The sequence below is a fragment of the Onychostoma macrolepis genome, chromosome 25 (genome assembly GCF_012432095.1).
Source record: "Onychostoma macrolepis isolate SWU-2019 chromosome 25, ASM1243209v1, whole genome shotgun sequence".
Taxonomy (NCBI): Eukaryota; Metazoa; Chordata; class Actinopteri; order Cypriniformes; family Cyprinidae; genus Onychostoma; species Onychostoma macrolepis.
This window is the reverse complement of record NC_081179.1, coordinates 12,722,648-12,750,290: the sequence shown is the minus strand read 5'-3', so window position 1 is coordinate 12,750,290 and position 27,643 is coordinate 12,722,648. Positions and strand designations below refer to the sequence as shown.

The window sequence follows — 27,643 nt, the reverse complement described above, 5'->3', positions numbered from 1 at the left end:
TAGATGTGGCTGTATTGTGGAGCTAAAGCCTTCAATAAGATAATAATTTGTAAATCTCTATGGCCCTCCTCTTGTTGCTAATAATAATACATCAAGTTTAGCATGGCCCGCTTGTTCATCACACCAACGTATCTTTGCTGGTTGCTGGTGATGACAGCTGTTTCAACAGGGGATGACACCTGTACCTGGGACAAGCGCTGGCCAATGAGAGTCTGAGTTAAATCCCGAGCCGTGCCTCTGACGTAAACACTCCACAGACTAGCGCGCGGTGGGCGGGTCGTTACGGATCGAGTTGTAGATCCACGGCGCGAGACTATTGATGCCAAGTGGAGCTGACGCGCACCGGCTCAAAGTGAGTACACATGTATACAAAGAAAATGTGTTATTATACACTATATAGGCTAAAAGTGTCGTTTCAGATATTACAGTATGGACCACATTATTTTTTAATCAAATGGCAAGTCAATACAGATCGAAATGGTTAGGATTAGTAGTGGAAGCATGCTGTTTAAAGTTATTGTAATCATTTGACGTGGGAATCGCGTGATTAAGACTCGTTTTTCTGCATGTCTGTTTTCGTTCTTCCTTACATAGTCCTAAATGTTTTGCTTTATAGTCTTAATGCACATTTATTATTACTCCTTCCCTTTCCAAATTTCCCCAGACATTATGCTACGTAGAAAAAAAAATGTTTTCAGATTAAACTGAAATTTCAAGTGCGTGCGTCAGTCGGATCTAACATAGTCTAGTGATTGAGAGTTTTTAGTTTTTCTTGGTAAGTAATGTGCATAAAGATCTTGCAAGACAGAGATCATATGGGCCCATTACTGCGCGCAATGCTATTTGTGTCGTCAAGAGGATTTTGCATTGATTGCACAATGACTTCATAACTGCCTTGTAACATGCTTTATGCTTTGGTGGACAGTGAGCTTTGAGTTTGATTCGTTTCAATTTATGTAATGTTTATAATTTGTGCTGATAAATCAGACCAGTAGAATGGCATTATATAGCAACATTGTAGTCAGGGTGCGAATTAAGTAGAGTTAGTCAAAACAAGAGGTTGATGGGGTCTTAAAACATGCTTTATATATACCTTACCATGTATATACAAGTTTTTATTTAGATAACCACGAAGTTTAATTACAAGCTAGTCACTGATGCTAATAACAGAAGAAGTTGCATTAGGCCAGGAGGTGGTAACCATAGCAACAGTTCGCCGTTCAAGCGCATTCCTTACGACTAAACGATGAAACGTAGGCCTACATCATATAGGCTATATATATATATATATAAAACATTAGTCTTTGGTTTAAAAGTTTGAGATAAACTTTTAAGATGGTTAACTGTTAACTCACGTTGTAAAGGGCGGCAAAAAAACAGCTTGTTTAAATATCAAATTACTTAAGGTAGCCTAAATCCTTAAATACTACTGAAAGACTTTGAATCATTTATTTTGTGAGTTTTTAAGGCACAATTTTTCTTTATTTTGTCCATAAACATGAGCCATTGCTACACTTGAGACAGTGACTACTGGATTTTTCTATACAAAGTGCATTATGATAGAGCTAGGCCTATGTGAAAAGAAGTTAAAGAACAAGAACAAGAAAAAAAACAGCCTATATTGGTAAGGTTTTACGTGATGTTTGTTGTCATATAGCAAAATATAAAGCTAGACATATTAGTGAAAGTCCTAGATATATTTATTTTGTTCTCTAAAATGGCAAATTATTCCTGCCAAATGTTCATTCATTAACATTTCTCACTTATTCGCTTTATTTAGACAGTAAGTTTCCACATCTGACTTCCAGAGCATCATGCAGCATGTGACTCACACTCCTCATTCACAGCATGAGTAAATATAGATTTTCAGCAACGTTTTCTTTCAGTATTCAGTTTATTTTTGAGAGCATTTACTGTGGCACATAAATGAAAAAGGTGCTGTTTGTAGCTATTCTTTATAAAAAGATCATCTTTGTTCCTCACATAAATGTTTGTGTTCATAAAACATCTATAATAGTGACATTCAGGCTGTTCTTTCAGCCTTATTCTTGCGATTCTTTATAAAATTACTCTTTTACTGGTGCAAGTCTATTTGTGATTCAAATAAATGCACCAAATAAAAGCTTTTATATACATAAGATCAGCTCTTGTGCCTCAGGCTTTATCCAGCTGCACTTAGTTCCCTCAGAAGTCTGAATGAACTGAGGGTACTATCTGGGAATGAGTAAATATGTTTGTCTGTGTTCAACAGCGCATAGTCTTCCCTACAGCAGCAGTGGCTGTGTGTCTCACTACTGCCACAGATTGACTAATTAGATTAAGCAAGAAGCTTTCCTGAGATAATCATTCAGCAAGCCATTTCCTCTAATGGAGACTGTGCTCCTCAAGACCGTCCACTGAAGGTCAAATAATCTTATATAGTAAAGAAGAATTTTTGGCATGACGCTTTGTAGTACAGACTTTGTGTTGTTTGGAGTAATTGCACATGACGGTGAGTCGCTCAGGCTCTGAAAGCAACACCTTCTGACTGTGCTGGTCGAGGGGTTGCATTTGTCTCGTTGTTGCAGGAATGGACATGTAAAACAAATTTGTAAGTACTTTTCTATCTGTTTTATGATAATGAATTGAGGTAGGTCGACTATCATGGTGTGTTTTAGTTTAGTGCTTCTGTAAAATCATTATTTCAGTCCATTGTTTAGCTCAGAATTTTTCTTCTGTAATTCATATGATAAAAAGGTAAAGGTAAAACTCCAATAGGTTTGCGAGCAAACATTTAATGGTCAAAGAAATAAGAGGTGATTTAAAGTCTTAAAAATGCAAATTTATTCAACATGACACGAACATATTTTGTTGTCCATGACTTTGAGAGGGCTTTAGATGTCACTGCCTTTGAATCTCAACATAATTTACTGTTATAAAAATCCTAGATTTCATTGCTGATTGTGGTGAAAATTGTTTATTCATTTGTTCAATCCAAGGTAATTATAAAACTAAAACTTAAACTAAATGACCATTAGAAATGCTGCCTTTACTGAAATAAATTTAAGCACTGAAATTACTAGTAATAAACTAAAACTGAAAACTAAAAAAAACTAAATAGTAATATTTAAATATTTAAAAAAACAAAAGTAAAAAAAAAAATATCAAAAGAACAAATGATAATATATTTAATAACTATTATAAAATATATAAATAATACTAATATAACATTTGCCCATTCAATTACACTTCTAAAACCTTATTTCCCACTCTGTTTTTCGAGCACAACCTTTGAGTCATGTCTATAGACTTTGGCAGGTCTCTCTTCTTGACGAGATGCCGGTTTTATATAACAGAACTAATTTTAGCATTCCGTTCTTTAAGCAGACGTAACGGATCTTTCCGCTCAAGGGCCATTACAAAAGCCAACTGTCACTTTGCATACCTGTCAACCTCATCTTTAACCAGTGGCATACAGTTTGATGCGACTTCCTTTGTTGATTGTCAGTGGTATCACTTGATCTGGCAGTTGTGACAGTACACGAATAATCATATTTTATTTGGCTTCATGTGCTAAATGATCATATAAGCTGACATGGGAATGATAGAGCATGTAATGAACTTGCTTTTGTTTTGTTTTAGATGTAACTTGGTGCAAACCCGATGATTTGACCTCCTGTGACTCCAGTCAACTCAAGATGAGAGAGGATACGTCAGAAAATCAAATGGAAATGGCATTTGAATTACATCTGGTGTGTTATCAGAAGAGTTGCTTTTTGTATCCCTGAGGAATTAAGTCTGGATATTGTCACTGCTTACCTCAGGGGAAGCCACTTCTCCTCCATTTTTTGGTGCTCTTCAGCGGGACTATGGCCAAAAACTCATTCCGTGGGTCGAAGTACAAGGCAGACGCCAATCATGATGGAGATTTTGGCTGCACACTCAAAGAACTTCGATCACTCATGGAACTCAGAGGGACAGATGGATTTCAAAGGATTCAGGAGTGCTATGGAGATGTTCAGGGACTCTGTTCCAGGTTAAAATCATCACCAATAGATGGTAAATCATTTTGCTACCAATGTTAATGTTTACATAATTTTTCAGATTAGAATCAATTTTAAATTTAAAAAAATTAAAAATAAAACACTAACAGTTTAAATGTTAAAAGTGAATTTAGGCACCACAACATTATAATATAGAGTTTAAAAATGTATATTCATTTTAAGATTTGCTTAAGATTACATTTAACAGTGTATAAAATTGTGTGCTTTTAAACATTAACCATAGGTGAGCTTTGGATGACAATAATGATAATCTAAATGTAGAAATAGGAAATAAGCATGCACAATAAATGATACCAATAAATGATAAAAATCTCTAATATCGGTTACCAAGTTACCAAGAAGTACCGATATATCATGCGTTCCTAGAAAAAAACATAACTTTCAGTTTTGCCTCTGGTCTTATTTAACCAAACAGTTTAGTGACGCTGAGGTTGGTTTAGCCTGGTGGTCATAGATCTGAGCTGAGCAAAGGTTGTATGTTCAAACTTCACAGGGGTTGATCCATGACCTCTCAGCATTTCAGCCTTGAACAAGCACTTAACCTCAGGCTCTTCCTGGAAGACTGTCTCTGTAACAAGTGAAGCGTAATCGCTTCAGATAAATGCGTGAGCTAAATAACTAATTAGCAATTAGACGTTTCAGACATCTTTTTCCATGTGCTTTTTCCTTTACCCATTAACACGGCAGCTTTCATCAAGTACCATATTTTAGCATTAAAACACTCTCTCAGAATCTCCCTTTGACAGTGGAGCAATAATGGAGCATATAATGAGGTACATAGTTTGTCTGCATGATCCAGTTGAAAGGCCGTGTCTTTTAAGAGAAAGTTGTTCCACTTTATGCAGTCAGTTGCTAATCTGATACACCGTAAAAAGTGATAAGTTGACTTAACTTAAAAAAATTGAGGAAACCCATTATTAAGTAAATAATAATAAAAAATTAAGTGAATTGTCAAGTTCACTCAACTTTTTTTTTTTTTATTATTATTTACTTAATAATTTTAAGGCAACGGGTTTCCTCAATTTTTTTAAGTTAAGTCAACTTATCACTTTTTACAGTGTAGCATATTTGTTTGTGACCATATTATGAAGGATTTTCATCAAGCAAATACAGTTTACCTGGATATATTCAATTTTTCAAGTCTAACTCATGTCTTACAGTATATCATTTTGCTTTTTCATTAAAGTCACTTTTAAATAAGTTCCATTTGTTTACAATAGTTAACAATGAAAAATACTTCTAAAACTTTTATTAATCTTAGTCAGTGGTTATTTTAACTAATGCATTATTAAAATCAAAGCATTAACGCGTTAACCACCGTTAACTAATGGGACCTTTTATTATGAGATGTTTAAGTTATTTTAAACTATTGACAGCCCTAATAAGTTTAGTTATTATTTATGTTTTTCTGAATCATTCCAAGTGCCCTGGTTAAGAATGAAAGCTACAATGAACAATATGACCAGTATTTTAAAAGGTTTATTACAGTACATCATTTGTTATGTGTCAATCAGCTGACAAAAGATGTTTAACCGCTGGACATTTTTGCCTTTCTTGTCCAGATTATCAAAGTGAGGTCTTGGATTTTACAGTCACTCTTTTTGCTCATTTTACCTATTTATTCATCTCCTACTGTGCTTCTAGTTTAGACCAGTCTGTCTTCATATTATTTCAGCAAGCTCAACTCCAATCATTTGTCTAACACCATGATCAGCTTATGTTTCCCTTGATAATTCCAGCAAAATATGTTTACACTCTCCTCTTGTGATTCTTTCATTTAAGATTTTTATGTGTGTTACATCTGTTATGAAAGAGTCCTATCTCTTCTTCAAATCTGACCTTGATTATTGTTTTTTTAAGTCCTATTTACCTTGTCATCCATCTATATTTTCCAGTTTGATATGCATTGGCTTACTGCTCTGCACTGGCATATTTAGCTCTGTCATGAGCTATAATAGACAGTTGTAGTTGTGACAGGTGGGACCAGATCAATTTACCTCATGTAATCCCACTCACCTTAAACCGAGGCAGGCTCTTCATTGCTCCGCTCCACGCTAATCTCACTGGCCACTGCTCTGCTGCATGGGGTTTACATTCATTTTTGCCCTTGCCAACAGTGGGTAAACCTTTGAGGGGGCAGAGGACTAGCGTTTTGTAATTGAGCAAGGGGAGGAAGAGAGGGATTACACTGTGTTAGTGTTCAGGCTGTGCTCTTGCTTGCGTAGGGAGTGGAAATCTTGGTGTTTTTTGGAATCCATTATATTTAAAATGAAAAACAAAACAAAGGAAAAACCATCTCCAAATCCAATTCAATTTCTCAAGCGTTTTAAAAATACAGCTAGAACAAGTTCGAGGATTGACATTTTCACTCAACTTGATCCATCTGTCATTTTTTGGATATGTTTTCTCTGTACTATTTCAAAATGTGTTTTTAAATGGCAAACTCAGTACATATAGATGCCATAAGGATGTTTAGCTCATCTAAAAGTCAAATGTAATTCAAACATTGTCATAATAATTATTTCTGACCCATCAGAAATCTTTGTACAATCCAGAGGTGTTAAATTATGCTATTAGATATCTTGACTGTAATGGTGTATCTTATTTTGCTATAGTGTAATAATAATATTTTTAGAACCAGAACAGCAAGATATTTTGAAATTGGAAAAATGCAAAAAGGCAGTTTTATGACATTAATCTTCATATTTTTATAATCTATACTGTAAAATTTTATGTAATCGTAATGCGATAAACTGAAGAAAAAAAATTCGAAGTTGTAAATAAAACAGATTATTGGAGTAATGTTCAAAGAGTTACTTGCTGTTTGTGAAAATTGTTTCTACACCAAATATTTAAATGTTTATTGTCTATACTCTTTCTCTCTGTTTAGGGTTAAGTGGTCATTCTGATGACATTGCAAGAAGACAAGAAGAATTTGGAAAGAATGTTATACCTCCTAAAAAGCCAAAAACATTCCTTCAGCTAGTGTGGGAAGCATTGCAGGATGTGACTCTAATTATTTTGGAAGTTGCAGCCATAATATCCTTAGGCCTTTCCTTCTATAGACCTCCTGATGCCGAGAGAGAACGTGAGTATCATAGGGCTTTTAAGCTCACTATGAATAATATGCCTCTGTTTCTCTTGCTCAGTGGTGCTGTTGAATAACAATGAATTTGAAATTGTATCATACCCTGAAGGTAACGTAGTGCTATTATGTATTCAGCTCACCCAGGGCCTCTGTTTTTAGAAATAAATATTTTCAGAAATACTTTTACCTGAGCCCTGCTGTGCATTTAGCAGTAAAATCCTGCAAATCATGTTATTTTGTGTTTGAAATTGCACAGTCCTTCTCTACCTTCCTAAATTTATAACCTGCTTATAATGTACCTCAAATAACCTATTAACATTTTAGACTCGTGCATATTGTTCAAATGTTTGGGGTTGGAAAGATTTTTTTAATGTTTTTGAAGAAAGTCTCTTATGCTCACCAAGGCTGCATTTATTTGATTTGAAAAATACAGTTAAAGCAATACTGTAAAATATTATTACCATTTAAAATAACTGTTTTGTATGTAATTTATTCATGTGATGTTAAAGCTGAATTTTCAGCATCATTACTCCAGTCTTCAGTGTCACATGATCATTCAGAAATCATTTTTACTGTATATGCTGATTTGCTGCTCAAAAACATTTCTTATAATTATCAATGTTGACAACAGTTCTGCTGCTTAATATTTTTGTGGAAACCTTGTCAGAATTCTTTGTTGAATGAAAAGTTTAAAAGAATCTTACTGACCCCAAACTTTTAAACTATAGTGTGTGTGTATATATATGTAAGGGATAATCAACAGCTAGCTGTGCATTAAATGATTTGAATGCACGACGTGGAGGCGAAGAACCACCCGACGCACAGCAGAGGGTGGTTGCCTCCACGAAGTGCATTCAAATTGTTTAATGAACAGCTAGCCGTTGATTATCCCATTTATGCCATGGTCATTTGCCAGCATTCACATATTAAAGATGTTAACAATATTTGTGCTGCAATATTTAACGGGAACGATAAAAATGACGGTTATTTTCGTCTGTATTACTATTCAACTGTAACTGTATGTTACTATGGTTACCAATGTTTATAGGAAGCACATTAATATAGAACGTGATTAAACTGACCTGGAACTACCTGTGCAGTTAAACGAATTTAATCAACACCTGCCAGCCAATCAGAATCGAGTATTCAGACAGACCATGGCATATATATATGGTTCTTTGGCTCATAATCATAGGGGAACCACTTTTGGTGCTGTATAGCAGCAAATCTTGGTGCTTCAGTGGTTCTACAGCAGTTCTTCAGTAGTTCTTTGGCATGACTGAGGGGCTATATAGCACCGCTACCATATACAGAACCTATTAAGCTCCTGTATGGTTCTTCAGCGGTTCTTCAGTGGTTCTTTGGGGTGATTAAGGTGCTATATAGCACCACCGCCATACAAAGAACATGTTAAGCCCCTTGAAAGGTTCTTTACGAGCCAAAGAACCACTGTTGGTGCTGTTTAGCACCATTTTTGTTGAAGAAATACAATGCAATATGGCACCTCTTATGGTTCTACATAGCACCATTTGACAAAGGTACTGTATAGCACCTTTAAAGATATGGTGCTATACAGCACCAAAAGTGGTTCCCCTATGATTACAAGCCAAGAACCACTTTTAGTGCTATATAGCACCATTTTGTGAGTGTACACACAAGTTGCCGTAGTAGCTATTTCTTACAGTGACTTTCTCATTGGTGCAGACTGTGGTAGGGCGGCTGGAGGAGTTGAGGACGAGGGTGAGGCAGAGGCGGGCTGGATTGAGGGTGCTGCCATACTCTTGTCTGTCATCTGCGTGGTTCTTGTCACAGCCTTTAATGACTGGAGCAAAGAAAAGCAATTCCGTGGACTACAGAACCGCATTGAACAAGAGCAGAAGTTCACCGTGCTCCGAGCTAGTCAAGTCATTCAGATTCCTGTGTCCGAGATTGTGGTTGGAGACATTGCACAAGTAAAATATGGTAAAATGATCTCCCTTCTCCCTAAGATTTACTGTTTAATTTAAAGAATTGTTATGCAGCTTTTGCCATTGAGTGACAGTTTATGATGACCTCATCTGTCAAGCTTCAGAAATGGACAAAAAAATGGTGCAGGATTTACTTTTTCACTTTTTGAATTTTCAGTTTTCAAAATAATTACAAAGAAAGTAAGTAACACATTCAATTAAACATGAAATTTTAAAGTAGAAAGACTTACTCAAATAATATTTTATGTACAACTATTTACAACCATTTTTTTTAAATTCTGCATGTGAATGTGTGAGATTAAAGATTCATGGCAAGACAAGAAATTCACTTTTTTAGTCCTAGATTTTTTTTTTCTCCCCTTTTTGGAGCTTGACAGCCATGGAATGAACTTGTTGTATGGAAAAGAGCTGTGTGAAGATAAGAAAAACATTAATGGGAAAATCTTTTTTGGCTTAGCTATTCTTTTAAAAAATTATGTTAAAATACAATAGAATACAGTTTCTTTTTTCATTAGTCTGTTTGTTTCTTGTTATTTTGCTTGACATTTACCCTGCTCGATTAAAAACCTCTCTTTTGGCTTGCGATGCAAACATCTGTCGGTTGTGTCTCAGACGACACCATCTGTCCTTTGCTTTGTGCTTGCAGGTGACCTTCTTCCTGCTGACGGTGTACTAATCCAAAGCAACGATCTAAAAATTGACGAGAGCTCCCTCACTGGAGAGTCAGACCATGTCAAAAAAACTGTGGACAAAGACCCTCTGCTTCTTTCAGGTTTTGCTCTGCTTTTTTAAGTAACAATAATGGTAACAATCAAAATTTCAATACTGATGCACGTTTGCCTGTTTACTCAGGCACACATGTGATGGAAGGCTCCGGAAAAATGCTGGTCACAGCAGTGGGGGTGAACTCTCAGACGGGAATCATTTTCACTCTCCTCGGAGGCGGAGATGATGATAATGATGATGACGATGAGGAGAAAAAAGAAGAGAGGGAGAGGAAAAAGAGGGAGAAGGAGGACAAAAAGCGGGAGAAAGAAGAGAAAAAGAAAGAAAAAGAGAGGAAGAAGAAGGAGAAAAAAGAAAAAAAGAAAAGTATGTTCCTTAATAAGATGGGTTTCTGAAACGCATTTCCAAAATAACAACTTAAGTATCTATTCTGTTCTAAACAAATTTAGGTTTTCCCCCCAAAATTAAACTATTATTAAATAAGCAAACTATTTGAAATGCTTTAGCCAGGGACTAGACACATCATTTTAAACCTACATGACTAGGATGCCATAAGAGTCACATCATTTCCAAATTACTTGTATCTATAGATATCACAAATATCTGATTGATCCATCTCAATTTTCAGCAGCCAAAAAGCCAGATGCAACAGATAAAAAGAAAGGTTTGTATTAGCACATATGCTGTAACTGTATGTCATAGCATTTCCTTTAGATCGGTGGTTCTCAACTGGTGGGTTGTGATGTAAAAATGGGTCACAGGTCTGTTCTGATGGGTAAAAACCATGCTAATTGCAAATAATAAAATGCACCTAACCATATAATTGGTCATTGCCTCCTATATCAAACTTGGACCAATACAGTGTTTTGGTGCTAATTCATCTGTCACTTGGATAAATCTAATCAAATCAGGCAGATGACATGCTCTCATAATCAGAAAACATGAACAAAACTATGCAAGATATCACGGAATATGAACCAGACTGCTTTAAATACGGGTTCGTGTTTTTTTTTTTTGTGGTAAATTATTAGTTGCACGAAAACCATCCAAATTCAACCAAATTTAACATTTTCCCTGTTCAGCCTATGTAATCTTGTACATTGATGGATCATTTTTGTTACTTTTGTATGACAAAACTAGTTGAGAACCACTGCAGGAACATCACAGGAAATAGCAGTCAGTGACATAGTTCAATCAGTAGTTGCTTTTTTGGCACGCATTGTGTGCCTTTCTTTCCTTATGTATTGAGTGTACAAGTTGTGAGAATGCCCTGTGAACATATGCTTACTGTGCTCTTCACTCTTTTCATGCTGATTAGCAGTAAGAAGATTAGTGCCTTTGGCCTTACAGCTCTGCTTTTTCCTCTGGTCCACATACAAACACATACAGGCAGACATATACTGGCAAATATTGGGCTGTCAGAAATGTTGCAAGCAGAATTCAAATTCATATTGCCCAAATGAACATCAGAATGCAATACACTACCATTCAAAAGTTTGGGGTCAGTAAGACGTTTTTTGAAATGTTTTTGAAAGTCTCTTATACTCACAAAGCCTGCAAAAAATACAGTAAGAACAGTAATATTGTGAAATATTATTACAATTTAAATAAATTTTCTATTTTAATATATTTTTTAATTATTTATTTCTGTGATGGAAAGTTTAATTTTTAGCAGCCATTACTCTAGTCTTCAATGCCCATGACCCAAAAAGCATTATTATCAATGTTGAAAAACTTAATATTGCACCTTAAAAAATGAACATGCAGTAGTTACATTAAGAAGCTATATTGTCATTTTTATATATCATAATGGAATGAAATTGGGTTGATTCGGAAGTATTAAATCATATTTTGATGTAAATAAAACCAGCTAATTTAAAAGCATTTTATGTTATTTGGAAAACCATTTTTGGTAGTTTGATACATGCACAGTCATTGTACAGTACAACATTTATAAAACAGATTATAAGTACATTTAAATTAGATTTATTTTAACGTCACTCTCATTCAGAGAAGGATGGAGGCACAGTGGAGATGGAGCCCCTTAACAGTGATGATGGAACAGAAGAAGAGCCAAAAAAAAACAAGATTCCAAAGAAAGAGAAATCAGTACTTCAAGGGAAGCTCACCAAACTAGCTGTACAAATTGGAAAAGCAGGTAAAAAAAAAGAAAACATTTTACAGAGTGCAGAACTGATTCATATGTTTGTCCTTGTATCAAAATTCAAATAGAGGATTTTAAGTGGTTATGTGATGTTCGTGTGTATTTTTTCCCCCAGGGCTCTTCATGTCAGCCATCACAGTTCTCATTCTTGTAGTGCTCTTTTTGGTGGACACTTTCTGGATCCAAGGGCTTTCCTGGGTTAAAGACTGCACTCCTATCTACGTCCAGTTCTTTGTCAAGTTCTTCATCATCGGCGTCACTGTGCTGGTTGTTGCCGTGCCTGAGGGATTACCGCTTGCTGTCACCATCTCATTGGCCTATTCTGTGAAAGTACGTGGTCTGTCCTTTGCAGAAGTCTCATGACAAATTTGTACATACAAAAGTTACAACTGTAGTAAAATCATCAATGTCATTCTCTGTAGAAAATGATGAAGGACAACAACCTGGTGAGACATCTGGACGCTTGCGAGACGATGGGAAATGCCACTGCAATTTGCTCTGATAAAACAGGCACCCTAACCATGAACAGAATGACAGTGGTTCAGGTGTACATTGGAGACAGACACTACAAGAAGGTTCCGGAACCTGATCTGATTCCTGGCAACATCATGAATCTTCTCATCACAGGCATTAGTGTTAACAGTGCATATACTTCAAAAATAATGGTAAGAAACTATATTTTGCATGTACTTTAAAATATTTAAAATAGGGTCCAAAAACTGTTACCACAAGAGAAAATGCTTCTAATTTGCATATTTGTTAAATGACAAATGATATTATCAGAATAGAAATTTGAGTGAAGAATTAATATGAATTAACTTGTCCTCATTTCAGTTTAATAGCATAAACACTAGCTGCATGAACCCCACAAGATCCTTTAAAATATGTCACGTCACAAATTAGTATAACAGATTTAATATAATATGGTCATATATTTTATTTAAAAGATAATTTTGAATATATCATGCTGTTTTTAAGTTATTTAAATTATGTTATAACTTGTCTTTATTTAAAATTTCAATTCATATTTGTTTAAAGATATTTATTTATTTATTTAATAAAAAAAAATTAAATAAGATATTATTTATTTAAAGATAAATCAATGTGGTTTCAGACTTTTGTGCCACACTGCATTAAAACTTGTGTAGTTATTTATGTGATTTTTGCTCTCTTTTTTGTAAGATTATGCCTTTTTTCTGTCTAGCCTGCTGAAAAAGAGGGCGGTCTGCCCCGTCAAGTTGGGAATAAAACTGAATGTGCCTTGCTAGGGTTTACCAATGATTTACGAAAAGATTACCAAGCTATTCGCAATGAATATCCTGAGGAAAAACTGTACAAAGTATACACCTTCAACTCAGTGAGGAAATCCATGAGCACAGTCCTTAAAAATACAGATGGAAGTTACCGTATGTTCAGCAAAGGAGCGTCAGAAATCCTCCTGAAGAAGTAAGTGCACATTTAATATTTAAGATGCTAATAATTTTCAGGTGATTTACTATTTGCTAGATAATAACACAGGTGGTATTATTATGGTGAGGGATGTTCTCATTCAGTGAGCATTTCATCGGTCAAAAACATCTTTATAGTTCAGGTTGAGTTCATTTAGGAAAATCGACCATTTAGAAGTTTGAAAACACTAAGATGCTGTTACATTAGCACAGTTTTGTTGACAAAGAAGTCATTTGTCCACTCTCAATAATAGTTGTATGCATAAAACACCATTCACACAGAAGTCACTTTCAAACCAAGCACCTTTGTGTTGGTCATCGCGGCAAATTGACATGAAAACTTGAAATTTGAAATCTGCATGGTTCAAATTTAAATATAAGGTGAGACTACATACCCGTATCATTAACTTTCCAAAAATGTATAATACTTTCATAATATTTAACATTTCCCCAGGTGCTGTAAAGTCCTGTCAGCCAATGGTGAAGCCATATTCTTCAGGCCCATTGATCGGGATGACATAGTGAATAAGGTGATTGAGCCCATGGCCTCTGAGGGTTTGAGGACCATCTGCCTTGCCTACAGGGACTTCCCTGTTTCAGACGGGGAGCCTGATTGGGATAATGAGGCAGATATATTGACTGGACTTACCTGCATTTGTGTGGTGGGCATTGAGGATCCTGTTCGGCCAGAGGTAACTGCTCACTTGACCATTAATAACCCTACTATTCCCTCCACTTTACATGGAAAATATGCATTTGACAGTGAAAACAAAGCAAAGACTTGCTGAGGTGCTCATTACTGTAAGTCAGCATGTGTTGTTGACACCTAACCCCAGGTGGTATAATCGCCACAGGTCCCCGATGCTATTAAGAAGTGCCAGCGAGCAGGCATCACTGTGCGCATGGTCACAGGGGATAACATTAACACCGCTCGAGCTATTGCAACCAAGTGCGGCATTCTCCATATGGGTGATGACTTCCTGTGCCTTGAAGGCAAAGAGTTTAACAGACGGATACGCAATGAACTTGGAGAGGTGAGGGGGTCAAAATAAAAAAATTATCAGTTTTTATTCGAATGAGTGGTTGATATTAAGGCCTCATCATATTTTCAGATTGAGCAAGAGCGCCTGGACAAGGTCTGGCCCAAACTGCGAGTACTTGCGAGATCGTCTCCAACTGATAAGCATACGTTGGTCAAAGGTAATGAGATTTAAACAGGACTGTTGTTAAAATTGTGGTGAATGTTGCATATTGGCTGCAAATAAAATGTTTTGCCTTCTCTTTAAGGTATAATTGATAGCACCATCATAGAACAGAGACAAGTAGTTGCTGTAACTGGAGACGGAACCAATGATGGCCCTGCGCTAAAAAAAGCTGATGTTGGATTTGCAATGGTAGGACTTTTTTTCAGAATTTACTAGCACATCGCTATAACAGACCTAACAAATGCAAATGAATACTGAATACTGAACAAATTAAAGAAGAAAGTATCTAGCTATGTTTTAATCCAAGTTGCAAATTTAATCTGAATAGATCTGGGTCAGGGTAGTGGCATGTTTAATTTTTGACAGGAATGAAAACGAGGATGTGATGGTTAAAAGCACAGTGATTTCAGTGGATTTGTAATGTACTGTAGTTTAAAGTAATAGTTCACCCAAAAATGACAATTCTGTCATTAATTACTCACCCTCATGTCGTTCCAAACCCGTAAGATCTTCGAAACATAAATTAAGATATTTTTACGAGAATACTTCATGTGCGCAAAGAGTCAAAAAGTCTTTGTCGCTCGTTCACGAGAGTACCACAATGATGCAATGCATCATGGTACTCTCCTGAACGTGCATCGAAGACTGACACGGAAGAGTAGAAATTGTTAAATAAGGTCGTTATTTTTGTTTTCTTAGCACAGAAAAAATGTTCTCATAGCTTCATAAAAATTAAGTGTATAGCGTTAGTTCTGGCAGGTCACGTGAGTCAAACTTGCATCGGCTGACTCTCAGCTGATCACATCTACCTATAGAAATATGACGCCTATCACGGCATTCCTATATACAAGCTCTATTCAGTATTATTCAGCAGATTTTTTGCTTGCCCAGGAGCAAATTACCCTCCTCCATCCCCAACTCCTCCTTTTGCCACACTCAGGACTTGGCTTCCTGATATTCCTTGTTGAATCTTTTATCTTGAATAATGTGTTACACTTAAATATCATTAAGTACATTAATGATATCTGCTTTGTTCCGTTTACCACTGGGGGTTATTATTGCTGCTCTCCCTGCTCATTCATGACTGGGTCCTGACAGAATTACGGTTGTCACATGGACTATTTTAACAATGTCCTCACTACCTTTCTGGGCCTTGAACATGTCAGTTGCATCGCTGTCTATGCATGGTCAGAAAGCTCTTGGATGTCATCAAAAATATCTTAATTTGAGTTCCGAAGATGAATGAAGGTCTTACTGGTTTGTAATGACATGAGGGTGTGTAATTAATGACAGAACTTTCATTTTTGGATGAACCCTTTAACAACATACTGATAGCATATCGTCTTTAAGAAGAAACTTTCATTAGAATAAAACAGTTTTAAAAGTTGTGAGTTTTGACATTTGCAGTCCCAATCCGGCCCGCCAATCATCTTCATCCGGCCCGAGGAAGAGTACGCAGGTCGCACATTCGCCTCGAATTGTTCTTGCACTAATTAGTTTGTCCACAAGGTGGCAACACTGGCCCGGGCCAGCCAAAAAGAAAGACGTAATAACAACAATCTACGGGAGACCGTAGATGGCAGCGTTGTTAATCGCTTATGTGAGGGAGTTATGAGATATCCACAATTATAACGTTAGTTTAAACAAGTTTAAAGACAGTGTTATCTGTCATAACTTCTGGCGAGAAATAGCTAAGATTTTTATCAAAGCAGGAAGTATAGTTTGAAAATCTGCGCGTTTGGTTGTAGCTACTCATAAACTGAGCCGCTTAAGACAAGCGCACAAAACCATACACAATGATGTAAAAATACGTGGTTTTGGCGAGTTACCTCATAAACACAGTCTTAAATCAGTTATAAAATCCTAAATGACTGTAAAGAGTTGGGAGAAAATTGGATGTGTGTCACATCGGCGTCATGTGCATCAGGTTTTCTTAAAGAAACAGCGCTTTTAAAGTGAAACCTGCTGCAGTCTGTGATTGATGTAAATCAAAGAACTAAAGAAAAAGAGAAATCACTTGACTGCTCTGCTTGCTGATTAACTTTTATAGCTTGAATAAAGAATAAATCAATATAGTTTATGCATACAATTTATAGTTTATGTGAAAATTGTTTTAAGTTCACTTAAAAAGTTATATTTTTCATTAAAAATAATATAACATTTCAATTATACTGTAATATTAAATGGCTATAATTAATGGCTAAAATTAAAGGGAAAAAATGGATTTAATAGAGACAAGAGTAACATTATTTATATCAATGATACTTCTTCATTAACAATAGGCTAGTAAAAAGATGCCATTAAACACATATTTAAAATATACCATCTTTATGTTGTTTCTATATTAATTTGGAAGTTCAGTGTGAAAATATGACAACACAAATATATTAATATGTGTTTAGTCACATTATTTGAATTTTTATTTTTTTATTGAATGGCAGACAGCACTAATGTTAACCTTTTATGTTACTGTTGGTAATATTAGTTAATTTTACAGCTGAATATGCATTTAAATTTAATATCCAATTTTATAGACCCCCGAAAAAAAGATCGGGACAGCCCCCCACATCCTTGGCCCCCTTCAAATGTTCAATTCGATAATCCGGCCCTCAAATGAAGTTAATTGAATAGCCCTGGTCTAGTACTTGCAGAATCTCTCAACGCCTTGTTTTTAATCGCATAAAATTCAATATGGCATCTATCCTGTAGTATTCCAAAATAAGCATGAACATGCTTTGAAAATGAAATTTGACAGTGACATGTCTTGACCTGTTTTTTTAGGGCATTGCTGGTACAGATGTGGCCAAAGAGGCATCAGACATTATCCTGACAGATGATAACTTCAGCAGCATTGTGAAGGCAGTGATGTGGGGGAGGAACGTCTATGACAGTATCTCAAAGTTCCTCCAGTTTCAGCTGACAGTCAATGTAGTGGCTGTCATTGTGGCGTTTACTGGAGCCTGTATCACACAGGTTAGACTTCTGCTTCCACTCTCACCTGTCCTTGTTGCTGCCTCGTTCTTTCTATGAAACTCTTTGCTTTGTCCAACTCTTCACACAGGATTCCCCTCTCAAAGCTGTACAGATGCTGTGGGTGAATTTAATTATGGACACATTTGCATCACTAGCACTGGCGACGGAGCCTCCCACTGAGGCTTTACTGTTGCGCAAACCGTACGGCCGTAACAAGCCTCTTATTTCCCGCACCATGATGAAGAACATCCTCGGACATGCTGTTTATCAGCTAACCATCATCTTCACACTGTTGTTTGCCGGTAAGTGCCACCCAAAATATCTAGAACAGGGTTTACCAAATGGTGCTTTGTGAGGGAATTGCAAGTTGATAAATGCAATGTGCACTAGGTTCACTTTATTTACACATTCGCCTAATTTCCAACATTTTTGTAGGTTTTTAAGTTTTTTTCAAAATAAAAACTCAAGTGTTTAAACTATTTAAAGCATGAAGTTTTGAATGTTTGAAAGTGAAGAATTTGACATAGAAATATTAGTATTGTAACTTGTTGTATAACCCGGTACACCGGCTATTATATCTCTGATCAAATTTTTTTCACAGGTGAGCAGATCTTTGACATTGACAGCGGCAGGAACGCTCCTCTTCACGCCCCTCCTTCAGAGCACTACACCATCGTCTTTAACACATTTGTGATGATGCAGCTCTTTAACGAAATTAACGCTCGAAAGATCCACGGCGAGAGAAATGTTTTTGAGGGCATCTTCAATAACATGATCTTCTGCTCCATCGTATTCGGGACCTTTGTAATCCAGGTACGTCACATTGTAATCCTTATAAGCCTGTGTCAATTATCAACAGTTGTTCTGAATCCCAACGTGGTTTTGTTTTTTAGATTGTAATTGTGCAGTTCGGAGGGAAGCCTTTTAGCTGTGTAGGTCTCACTGTTGAGCAGTGGCTATGGTGTGTCTTCCTTGGCTTTGGCTCTCTTCTCTGGGGGCAGGTAGGCCTTGAAAAGCATTTTAACTGCTGATGACTTTTAAAATGATGCACTGGGTGATGTATTGTTTTCCTCACCTCCAACCCACAGTTGATTTCCACCGTTCCCACAAGTCGACTGAAGTTCCTGATGACAGCAGGTCATGGCACTCAGAAGGAGGAGATCCCTGAAGATGAGCTGGAGGACATGGAAGACCTGGATGAAATCGACCACGCTGAAATGGAGCTGAGAAGGGGGCAAGTTCTGTGGTGCAGGGGTCTCAACAGAATTCAGACACAGGTACTAAATGAGGGTTCTTTCATTTCTTGAAGGGTTTCTTCACCCAAAAAGGAAAATTCAGTCATTAATTACTCACCCTCATGTCGTTCCAAACCCATAAGACCTTCGTTCATTTTCGAACACAAATTAAGATATTTTTGATGGAATCTGAGAGCTCTCTGACCTTCCATAGACAGCAAGGATATTACCACGATCAACGCACAGAAAGGTAGCAAGGACATCGGTAAAATAGTCCATGTGACATCAGGGGTTCAACCTTAATTTTACAAAGCTACGAGAATACTTTTTGTGCGCAAAGAAAACAACCTTGTTGAAAAATCCAGCATATGCTGGTTAGGTATGTTTTGAAGCATGGCTGCTGGTTTGAGCTGGTTTAAGCTGGTCATGTGCTGGTCCTAAGCTGGTCCTGAGCAGGAGCTAGCTACTAAGGTGACATTAAAAGTCTCTTTTTGTCTTACCTTTTGCCATTTTTAAAATGTTTTAAATGTATAGATTTTGTCCCAGATCTTAAAAAATAAACTCCATTATAAAAATATGAATGAGTGCATGTTAAACTATAATTTCAACAAAAATTCGAAATGGTAGAATGCCACTGACCTCTGATTTTCATTTGGTTTTGGTGCTTTTTCTTCAGATCCGTGTGGTTAATGCTTTCCGGGAATCCATGTCTCCTTACGAAGGCCTGGAGACGCCAGAGTCTCGCAGCTCCATTCACAATTTCATGAGCCACCCAGAGTTCCGTATTGAGGATTCAGAACCAGCCATCCCTCTCATCGATGACACAGACCCTGAGGAGGACGCACCTACTAAACGAAACAAGACTCCTTCCCCACTGCCTCCAGTTTTATCCCCTAATCAGAACAACAATGCATCTGACAACAGGGGCTTCCATCAGAACAAAGATATAGCCAAAACTATCCTTTCTCCGACTCCTGGAAGCCCACTGCACAGTCTGGAAACCTCTCTATAATCCACTACCACTCTACGTCAGATCACGTCAACAACCAAGGACACGTTAAGTACAAAGTCAGGGCTTCTGGGCCTCTGATAGTGAACTGGAAAAGGGGCAAAACTTGTTTTACTTGTTTGTTTGTTTTTATTTATTTCATGAGGGTTTGTTTCATTCTTTTCACATTTGGCCTGCACACCTTGAAAGTGTATGGTTTGGGAATGAACGGTGTTGCTCAAATGTTCAAATTCTTTCCTCTTATATTTTGTTCATTCAAATATTTTGATATAAGGTGTTTTGGCCGTTCATATAGATAAAAATATTGGGGAGTTTTTGGACAAATTATTGTTTTGGATGAAAAAGGTTCACGTAGTTGCTGTTCTGTTTAATTGTGAGCAAACACTTTTTGAAGGTGCACTATTTGCCTCTAAATCAGTTTTGATTTTGATTTTTTAGGAAGCTAGGAATCCTTAGATGATGTAAATTAAATGGGAAAAGATATAATGCATCAAGATTTTTAAAGGGGTATGGCTGGACGGTAAAAGTCATTGATTACGGGCCTCATATTTTGTGAAAAGTAGCTCAACTGCACTCGCAAAAATGACACATTCAAGGTGTATTAAGGGAATGAAATATTAACTGGTTTACAGTGGTACACTGTGCTCATTTTTGTCTTTTTTTATTTTTATTTTAAATCAACCAATGATGAAGGCTACGCTAAAATGTAACAGTGTATTTTCTGTTTAGAGTGTTTTATCAGTTTTGATCCACCCCACCTCCTTAAACCAAAAGCAAGGACTCAAACACACCACGCAAGTCCCCTGAGTTTGTCAAGATGCTGTTTTATGAATTATTGTGATGGTAATATGAAGTATTTTTATTATTTACAGATATATTCATTGTGGGGACATGTTAATGGTTTTAACAGAATGTTATAGGATTTGTTACAGAAATTTATACGAAATAAACAATACAAGATTAGAAAAAGCAAGTAGGAAAGCAACAGAGAGAATTTGTGGGTAAATTTTATTTCACTGTAGTTTCATTTCTATTTTAGGTATGAATAATTTTTTCCAAGAGTTTTTTATTTTATTTTAAAGATTTATTTGTGGCGTTTTTGCCTTTATTATGATAGGACAGTGAGTAGACAGGAAGCAAAGTGGGAGAGAGAGGGGATGGGATAGATGTTTATGGAAAATTATTTTGTAAATATAAATGGTTATTGTGGTTTAATTTACATTTGGAAGTCTTTAAGTTATGTGTATGGTTTTTGACAATAAAATATTCATATTTAGCTTTACCTTATCATTGGTTTTCATTTGAATCTTATCGTGTATATATTTGACAATATTCGTAGATTATAAAATTGCGTATTTAACAATTAATGTGCATTAAAATAATCAGAAATGCTCTTTTTATTTTATTGTTATTTTTTTCTGCGCAACGTCAACACGACGACTGCTGCGTTCCGGAAACTTGCTCCACCAATCCCGTCGCAGCATTCATGTCACGTGATCTTCGAAATCAGGCTGGCCACGAAATTTGAAATGTGGAAACAGATCGCAAGTGCCAGTTATTTATTGTGAACAGTCAACACTACTATTAATAAATATAACCCGGGAGCTCTATCAAACAAACAGTAAGTGTTTTTGGTGGCATTAAATGTTTATAATGTGTTTTAAGATCAAATTAGAATATGATCGTTGAGTAACAACCGTATGAATACATGAGCTTCATGACTTGTATTACGTTTATGTGTTGTTTATTAGACTAAAATGCTCTTTTTATTGAGTATAGTTAGCTTTATTTCGAGTATTTTGAGTTGGGTTAAAAGTACTTGCTGATGTCTCAAACGTGTAATATAAAAACGGAACCATATTAACTGTAAGCTGATGTTAGCAGGACTTTGGCCTCCGTTTGTTTTCCTGGCTGAAGATGGCATCTCTCACTCACCGTGGTAATCATCTTTTTATTTAATCACATTATCTCTAAACTACCCTTACAGAAAGTACTTCAATGGTACAGTGATACTAGCAGATTGTAATGCAGTGGTTAACCATGGTAAAAACACTAACAGTTAACATGGTTCATGTCCAAAAGACCAACAATTTTATTTATTTTTTTCGTAAGTGTACAGTAACAAGCCACAGAAAATAAACACTGATTTGGCATATTTAAACATACTTTAACATATTAATTTTATCAGTGCTTTTCTTTGAATTAATTAGTGTTTTTTCCTTCTAGATTTTGTTTCACTGGCTGAGGAGAAATTTGACTTTGACGTTTCATTGTCACCTGCAAGGTTTGTTTTCAGTGTTCAATATGTTCAAGGCAGTGAACATACTAAATTAAAACTATTAAAACATTTTTGTTGAAAAACTAAACTTGAAACACAAAAATTTAACTAAAAAAAAAACTGAAATGACAATGAGTACTACAATTACTAAAATTATAATAAAAATCAAGCTAAATAGAACAAAAAAAAATACAATTAATAAAAATGACAAAAGCACATAACAAAATTACTAAGACTTGACTTTGATATGATGAGCAGATTTAATTTGGTTAAATGGTTTGGTTTGGAATCACATGAGAATGAGTACATTATGAAAGAATTTTAATTTTAGGCTGAATATTCCTTTAATGTGTGCTATACGGTAAGAATTATAATGTTTTTTTAATATTTTATGATGATATGCATCATGAGGAAATGTTTTCTAATAGCTCTAAAGGAGATTACGATGTTGAGGATGAGGTTTTCGTGGGTCCGGTCAGTCATAAAGAGAAATGCATTTCTCATGGAGTGGAGATTCATGTGACGGACAGTAAAAGCAGCGGCCCGTCTCTGGAAGAAGAGCCCAGCTGGAGTCCGCTTACAGGAGAGAAGTTTGATGAAATCTGCAAAGAAGCTCAGCTACTCGCCAGCCACCTCGAGCAAACCGTCACAGATTCTGTAGCTGAGAGCAGCATCGTCTCCTCGAGCCAAGCCAAGGAGACGGAGACGTTTGTGGAGGACTCGACAGCCAAATTGAACATGTTTAGCAAGCCAGCTGATGTTCTGAGTCCCATCAAAAGAGAGACCTTTCTTGTGCAGGACAGCCCGCTGAAGCAGCTTCCACCTGCCATTAAGAAGCGTATGCTGAAGGCTAACGGGACGGCCGGGTTTGGCAAGCCACGTCTCAGTACATCGAGTCCAGTCAGGCCCGCTGTGACACAGTCTAAGATGGCTACTAGAGGCAGAGCCCTTGTGGCTAGTAGTTGGGTGTTACCCAGCAAACCCACAGCACAAGGGAACTCACGACTTTCCTCCAGCACAAAACTGCCACCGGCTGCTAAAACTAGGCTTCCTCCTCCCAGCAAAGTATGAGCACTTCACTCTATTTATTTATAAACTGTTAGTGTTTAACATTAAGACTTACTTTGAATGTATCAATGTTTTTCAGGGTAATTTTGGGCTGAAGCGCAGTCCCAGCAATAGAAACACAAGTAGAGCTGGTTCTTCTGAAGACCTTCTGTCCGATAACACCAGTGTTGCTTCTGATGTCAGTGATTCTTCCTTTAACACTAGTTTATCAGGAAGAAGCAGCATTCCTACCCGGAGCAAGGTAAACGGAGCTGCCACTGTTGTATCTTGTTGTTTTCTTCAAGAACTTTTGATAATATTGTTATTAGTGCTGGGCAACGATTAATCACATCCAAAATAAAAGTTTTTGTTTATATTTATGTATATATATAAAGACACACACATACAGTATGTATTTTGAAAATATTTACATGTATATATTTATATTCATATAATTAATATTATATATAAATATTTAATATATAAACATAACATATTTTCTTAAATATAAACATGCATGTGTGTATTTATATATACATAATGAATATACACAGTACTGTACACACATAATGTACACAAACTTTTTTTATTTACGTTGCCCAGCACTAATGGTTATATAACTGTTGATAATATCAAAATGCAGTAAAAACAGTAATATTGTGAAATATTATTACAATAAAAAAGTTTTCTAATATATTTTCAGCAGCCGTTACTCCAGTCTTTAGTGTCACATAATCCTTTAGAAATCATTCTTATATGCTGATTTGCTGCTCAAGAAACATTTCTTATTAATGTTGAAAAAAAAAAAAGGTTGTGCTAATTAAAACTGTGGAAACGGTGATATACTTTGATTAATAGATTTATATTAGAATAGAATTTATTTGAAGAACAGAACTTTTTTGTAACATTATAAATGTTTTTGTCAGTTTAGATCAATTTAATACATTCTTGCTGAAAAAAAAAATTATTGACCCTAAACTTTTGAACTGTAGTGTAGGTTGTAGAATATGCATGTTTTGTCATTTAGTGTAATTTATTACCAAAATAAGAGGATGTACACCATTAGTAATCGATTGATATCACAGATTTTCAAAAAAATATATTTAAACATTTTTCTATATCATTTAGACAGAATTGCGAGCTCCATCTGGTCTTAAAGCTCCTTCACTTCAGAACTCAAGAGCTGTAGACAGGAGGAGAAACACTTCATCCTCTTCCTCATCTGTGTCCAGCATCAACTCTAGTCTAACTGTCTCTCCAGGAAGTAAAGGTGACCTTTTTATACCTTTGTCATATAATGCTACTTATAGTTAATATTTAATAAAAATGGTAATTTAATAGCCTTGAAATTTTAATTTAACAAATTTCAAAAGGAATACCCATTTTTCATACTGTACCTTATGAAGTTGTGATGCCTAAATCCACATTTAAAAGTATTTGTTTTGTTTTTTTTCTTTTAGATTTAGGTTTTTATTATAAATTAATCGTTTACAAGACCATATGCATATTTAAAAAGTAAATGACTTTAAAATGTGTGTGATGTACCTGATAGCTTCTTGGGTATATACTGACATCTGCTGGTTATGTTAACATATCTCAACTCCTTCCTCTCACCAGCTAAACTCAATTCCTCCCTGAACTCCAGCACTAACAGCATCGGTGCTCGTTCACACAGCAGCGTGAGCAGGTTGCCAAGTTCTAGTCGCAAATCCTCTGTTGTTACCAGAAACCCAGAGCCCCCTGTCAGCAGACGGACCTCCGTCTCTACACAGGGGAGGAGGGCATCTGTACTCCTTCCCAGACCTGTTAAAGCTACACCCCTTAAGAAAACAGATCCATTACCGCCTCCACAGCTTCAGACCCCAGCGAAAAATACAGTTGAAAAGACCACCTCTACATCCAGCATCCATGCATCTGCTGCTAAGATGGGAAGTGCTCTCGGAGGAAACCCCAAACTCAAGGTCCAAGTGGTGCCAACACCCACAAACTCCCTTAAGAAAGTTCACAAATCAGAGGGTGAGAAAAAACAGTCATGTTAATGAATATGAACCACTACGATGAGTGTCTCTAAACCTGTCAAGAAATATATACATATTTGGCATATGAAAAATTAAGCCTCTTAAGACTTTTTGTTTTGAGACTTTTTTTTTTTTTTTTTCATGATAAAGACATTTTTTGTCAACAAATTATCTTTATCATAAAACCTTATATAAACTAAGGGAAAATATTTTTAAAAGAAAAAATGTAGAATGTTGTCATTTTTATTTCATTCTTAATACCTCTATGATGAATTCTTAATTATTTTACTTATGTAACAAGTATTTAAAATTAATGTTTAATATACTTAATATTACATTAATACTTAAATTAAAATTACATGTCATATATAGCATAATATTTCTGTTTTTATTTCTATATTTAGCATAATTTATGGTCAACATTAATTTAAATATCGTATCATGGTAGTATTTGTTGCAACACTTTATATTTATTCTGATTTGAATGACTATTACAATAATGACAATTTGCAAAAAAAAAAATGGTTCTACAAAGAGGAATAACTTTTTTTAAGCAGAATTTAATGCACTTATTCTTTTATTTTGATTTTGGGGTGAAATATGACCTGAACATGTTTTTTGGAGATTTAACCAGGACATTACTGCATTAAGTCATATTAACTTTTATCGATTTTATAGTTTCCTCCTCGCCTGATGTCCCTCATATCATGAAGCCAAAGAGATTATTGACTGCATGCAGTGTGGAGAGGTAATATTGTAATATATCCTCATAACTTTTCATTTCTTTTGAAGGATTCTCTTAATTTTGACATGTCTTTGCAGTATTCCTGATCATCTAGTCGGTCCTCCATTGGGCCTCCTGACGCCCTCAGCTATGGGCAGAAAACTGCGGAGACCATCAGCTCTTCCCACCCCAGTCAACCGCCGTATCTCTGGCATCCCTGCACTCACACCCAAGAGTGTGTCACGTCTGAGTAAACCTTCTCAGGTCACAGAGTGCTCCTTGAGCTCCAGCCAAGCGGCCACTCTTTCAAGGTGGTACTTTTGGCCCTTAAACTGCGTCTAAACCTAAATCTCTGTTATTCCATAGCTTGTCACAATCTCTTTATATGTATAAAGTCAAGCTTTTCTTTTACAGCCCTGAAAACATGAAGGAAAGTGAGAGTCAGGAAGAAAAGCAAACTTCAGTGTCCAATGAGGAGACCTGCCCTCCAGCTGACCTCCAGCCCTGCTCCCTGGTCTTTAATACGGAGGATGAGCCTGAGGAACCAGTTGTGGAGAATCCCTCTGAGCCGCCTTCATGTGATCCAGAGCCTCCTCAAGTCGACATCAAACCCCCAGCACTTCCAAGCTCAGTGGACACCCAAAAACACCTGCAGAACTTAGAGAAAAAGGAAGTTAAAGAGGTGAAATAAACTCAATTTGAAGTGATTTATAATTTACATGTGTTAGAAGAAAACTTCAACAGATCTGAAAATGTTAAAATTGTAGGTTTTGCTTGTGGACGCACCTGCACCAACACCAGCACTTCAGCCATCAGAAAAGCTGCTAATTGATCTCTCCAACACCCCAGACCTGATCAAGACTTCCTCTGGAAAGCCTTGGGGAGGACAGGTGAGAGGAAAGATATTATACAAATAAACACTACCGTTTCAAAATTTGGAGTTGGGAAGATTTGAATGTTTTAGTCTCCTATGCTCACCAAGGCTACATTTATTTCATAAAAAATACAGTAAAACAATAATGTTGTAAAATATTGCATTTTATAATGAAAATTTAATTTCAGCAGCCATTACTCCAGTTTTCAGTGTCAAATAAGCCTTCGGAAATCATTCTAATATGCTGATTTGATGCTCAAGAAACATTGAACAGTTGTGCTGCTTTATACTTTTTTGGAAACCATAAGACATGTTTTTTCAGGAACCTTAGATGAATGTAAAGTTTAAAAACAGCACTTATTTGAAACAGAAAATGTTAGGAAATCATAAATGCCGCTTTTAAACTTTTGAACCGTAATGTACATTTGTATATTGCGTTCATTCTTCATAATGTGTATTTAAATTAATTTGTAATTATTGACTTCCTTTCCTCTAGTTAATTGATCTGAGCTCACCTCTTATAAAGTGGAGTCCAGAGGACAAGAAAGAAAATGCTGAGAATGCGGCTCCACTGATCGACTTGTCTTTTTAGAGGACCTGCAAAATTTACTGTGAACTGTGCCAAGAAAAAAACAATAACTGGAGCATTTCATATTGTTTATTACTGTTGAAATGAATTTAAGAGGGAGCATGGATGCTGCTGTGCTTTAATAGCCTTTGTGTTTTTATTTGTGTTGTCTGTCTTACGTGATTGTATGTAATAATGGTGATCTGCAGTATTTTAGAAGTCAAAGCTGTTGTATTTTCCCCAAAAGGTACAAATAAATGTTAAATTCACAACGTC

General features: G+C 36.1%; 1 protein-coding gene across 1 annotated transcript; it reads left to right on the top strand.

Annotated features, from left to right (window-relative positions):
* Positions 1–193: 193 nt before the first annotated feature.
* LOC131533855 (plasma membrane calcium-transporting ATPase 1-like) lies at positions 194–27,639 on the top strand. Its single transcript, XM_058766281.1, has 32 exons — positions 194–352; positions 3,622–4,038; positions 6,934–7,131; positions 8,836–9,093; positions 9,745–9,870; positions 9,951–10,190; positions 11,836–11,982; positions 12,104–12,318; positions 12,411–12,653; positions 13,193–13,434; positions 13,891–14,128; positions 14,291–14,470; positions 14,549–14,636; positions 14,724–14,830; positions 17,423–17,614; positions 17,703–17,916; positions 18,216–18,427; positions 18,508–18,615; positions 18,703–18,891; positions 19,526–19,858; positions 21,456–21,479; positions 21,743–21,797; positions 22,085–22,142; positions 22,565–23,201; positions 23,284–23,445; positions 24,312–24,453; positions 24,801–25,199; positions 25,880–25,949; positions 26,024–26,236; positions 26,340–26,607; positions 26,693–26,815; positions 27,296–27,639. Exons 2-32 carry the CDS (start codon positions 3,849–3,851, stop codon positions 27,389–27,391), a joined length of 5,967 nt encoding a protein of 1,988 aa, XP_058622264.1. The 5' UTR covers positions 194–352; positions 3,622–3,848; the 3' UTR covers positions 27,392–27,639.
* Positions 27,640–27,643: the final 4 nt, after the last annotated feature.

Excerpts from the sequence above, each read along its gene's own strand:
- LOC131533855 (XM_058766281.1), top strand. The coding sequence starts at position 3,849 with ATGGCCAAAAACTCATTCCGTGGGTCGAAGTACAAGGCAGACGCCAAT. Across the intron at positions 17,615-17,702 it reads CTGGAGCCTGTATCACACAG|GATTCCCCTCTCAAAGCTGT; the intron begins GTTAGACTTCTG and ends CTCTTCACACAG. Across the intron at positions 18,428-18,507 it reads TCGGGACCTTTGTAATCCAG|ATTGTAATTGTGCAGTTCGG; the intron begins GTACGTCACATT and ends TTTGTTTTTTAG.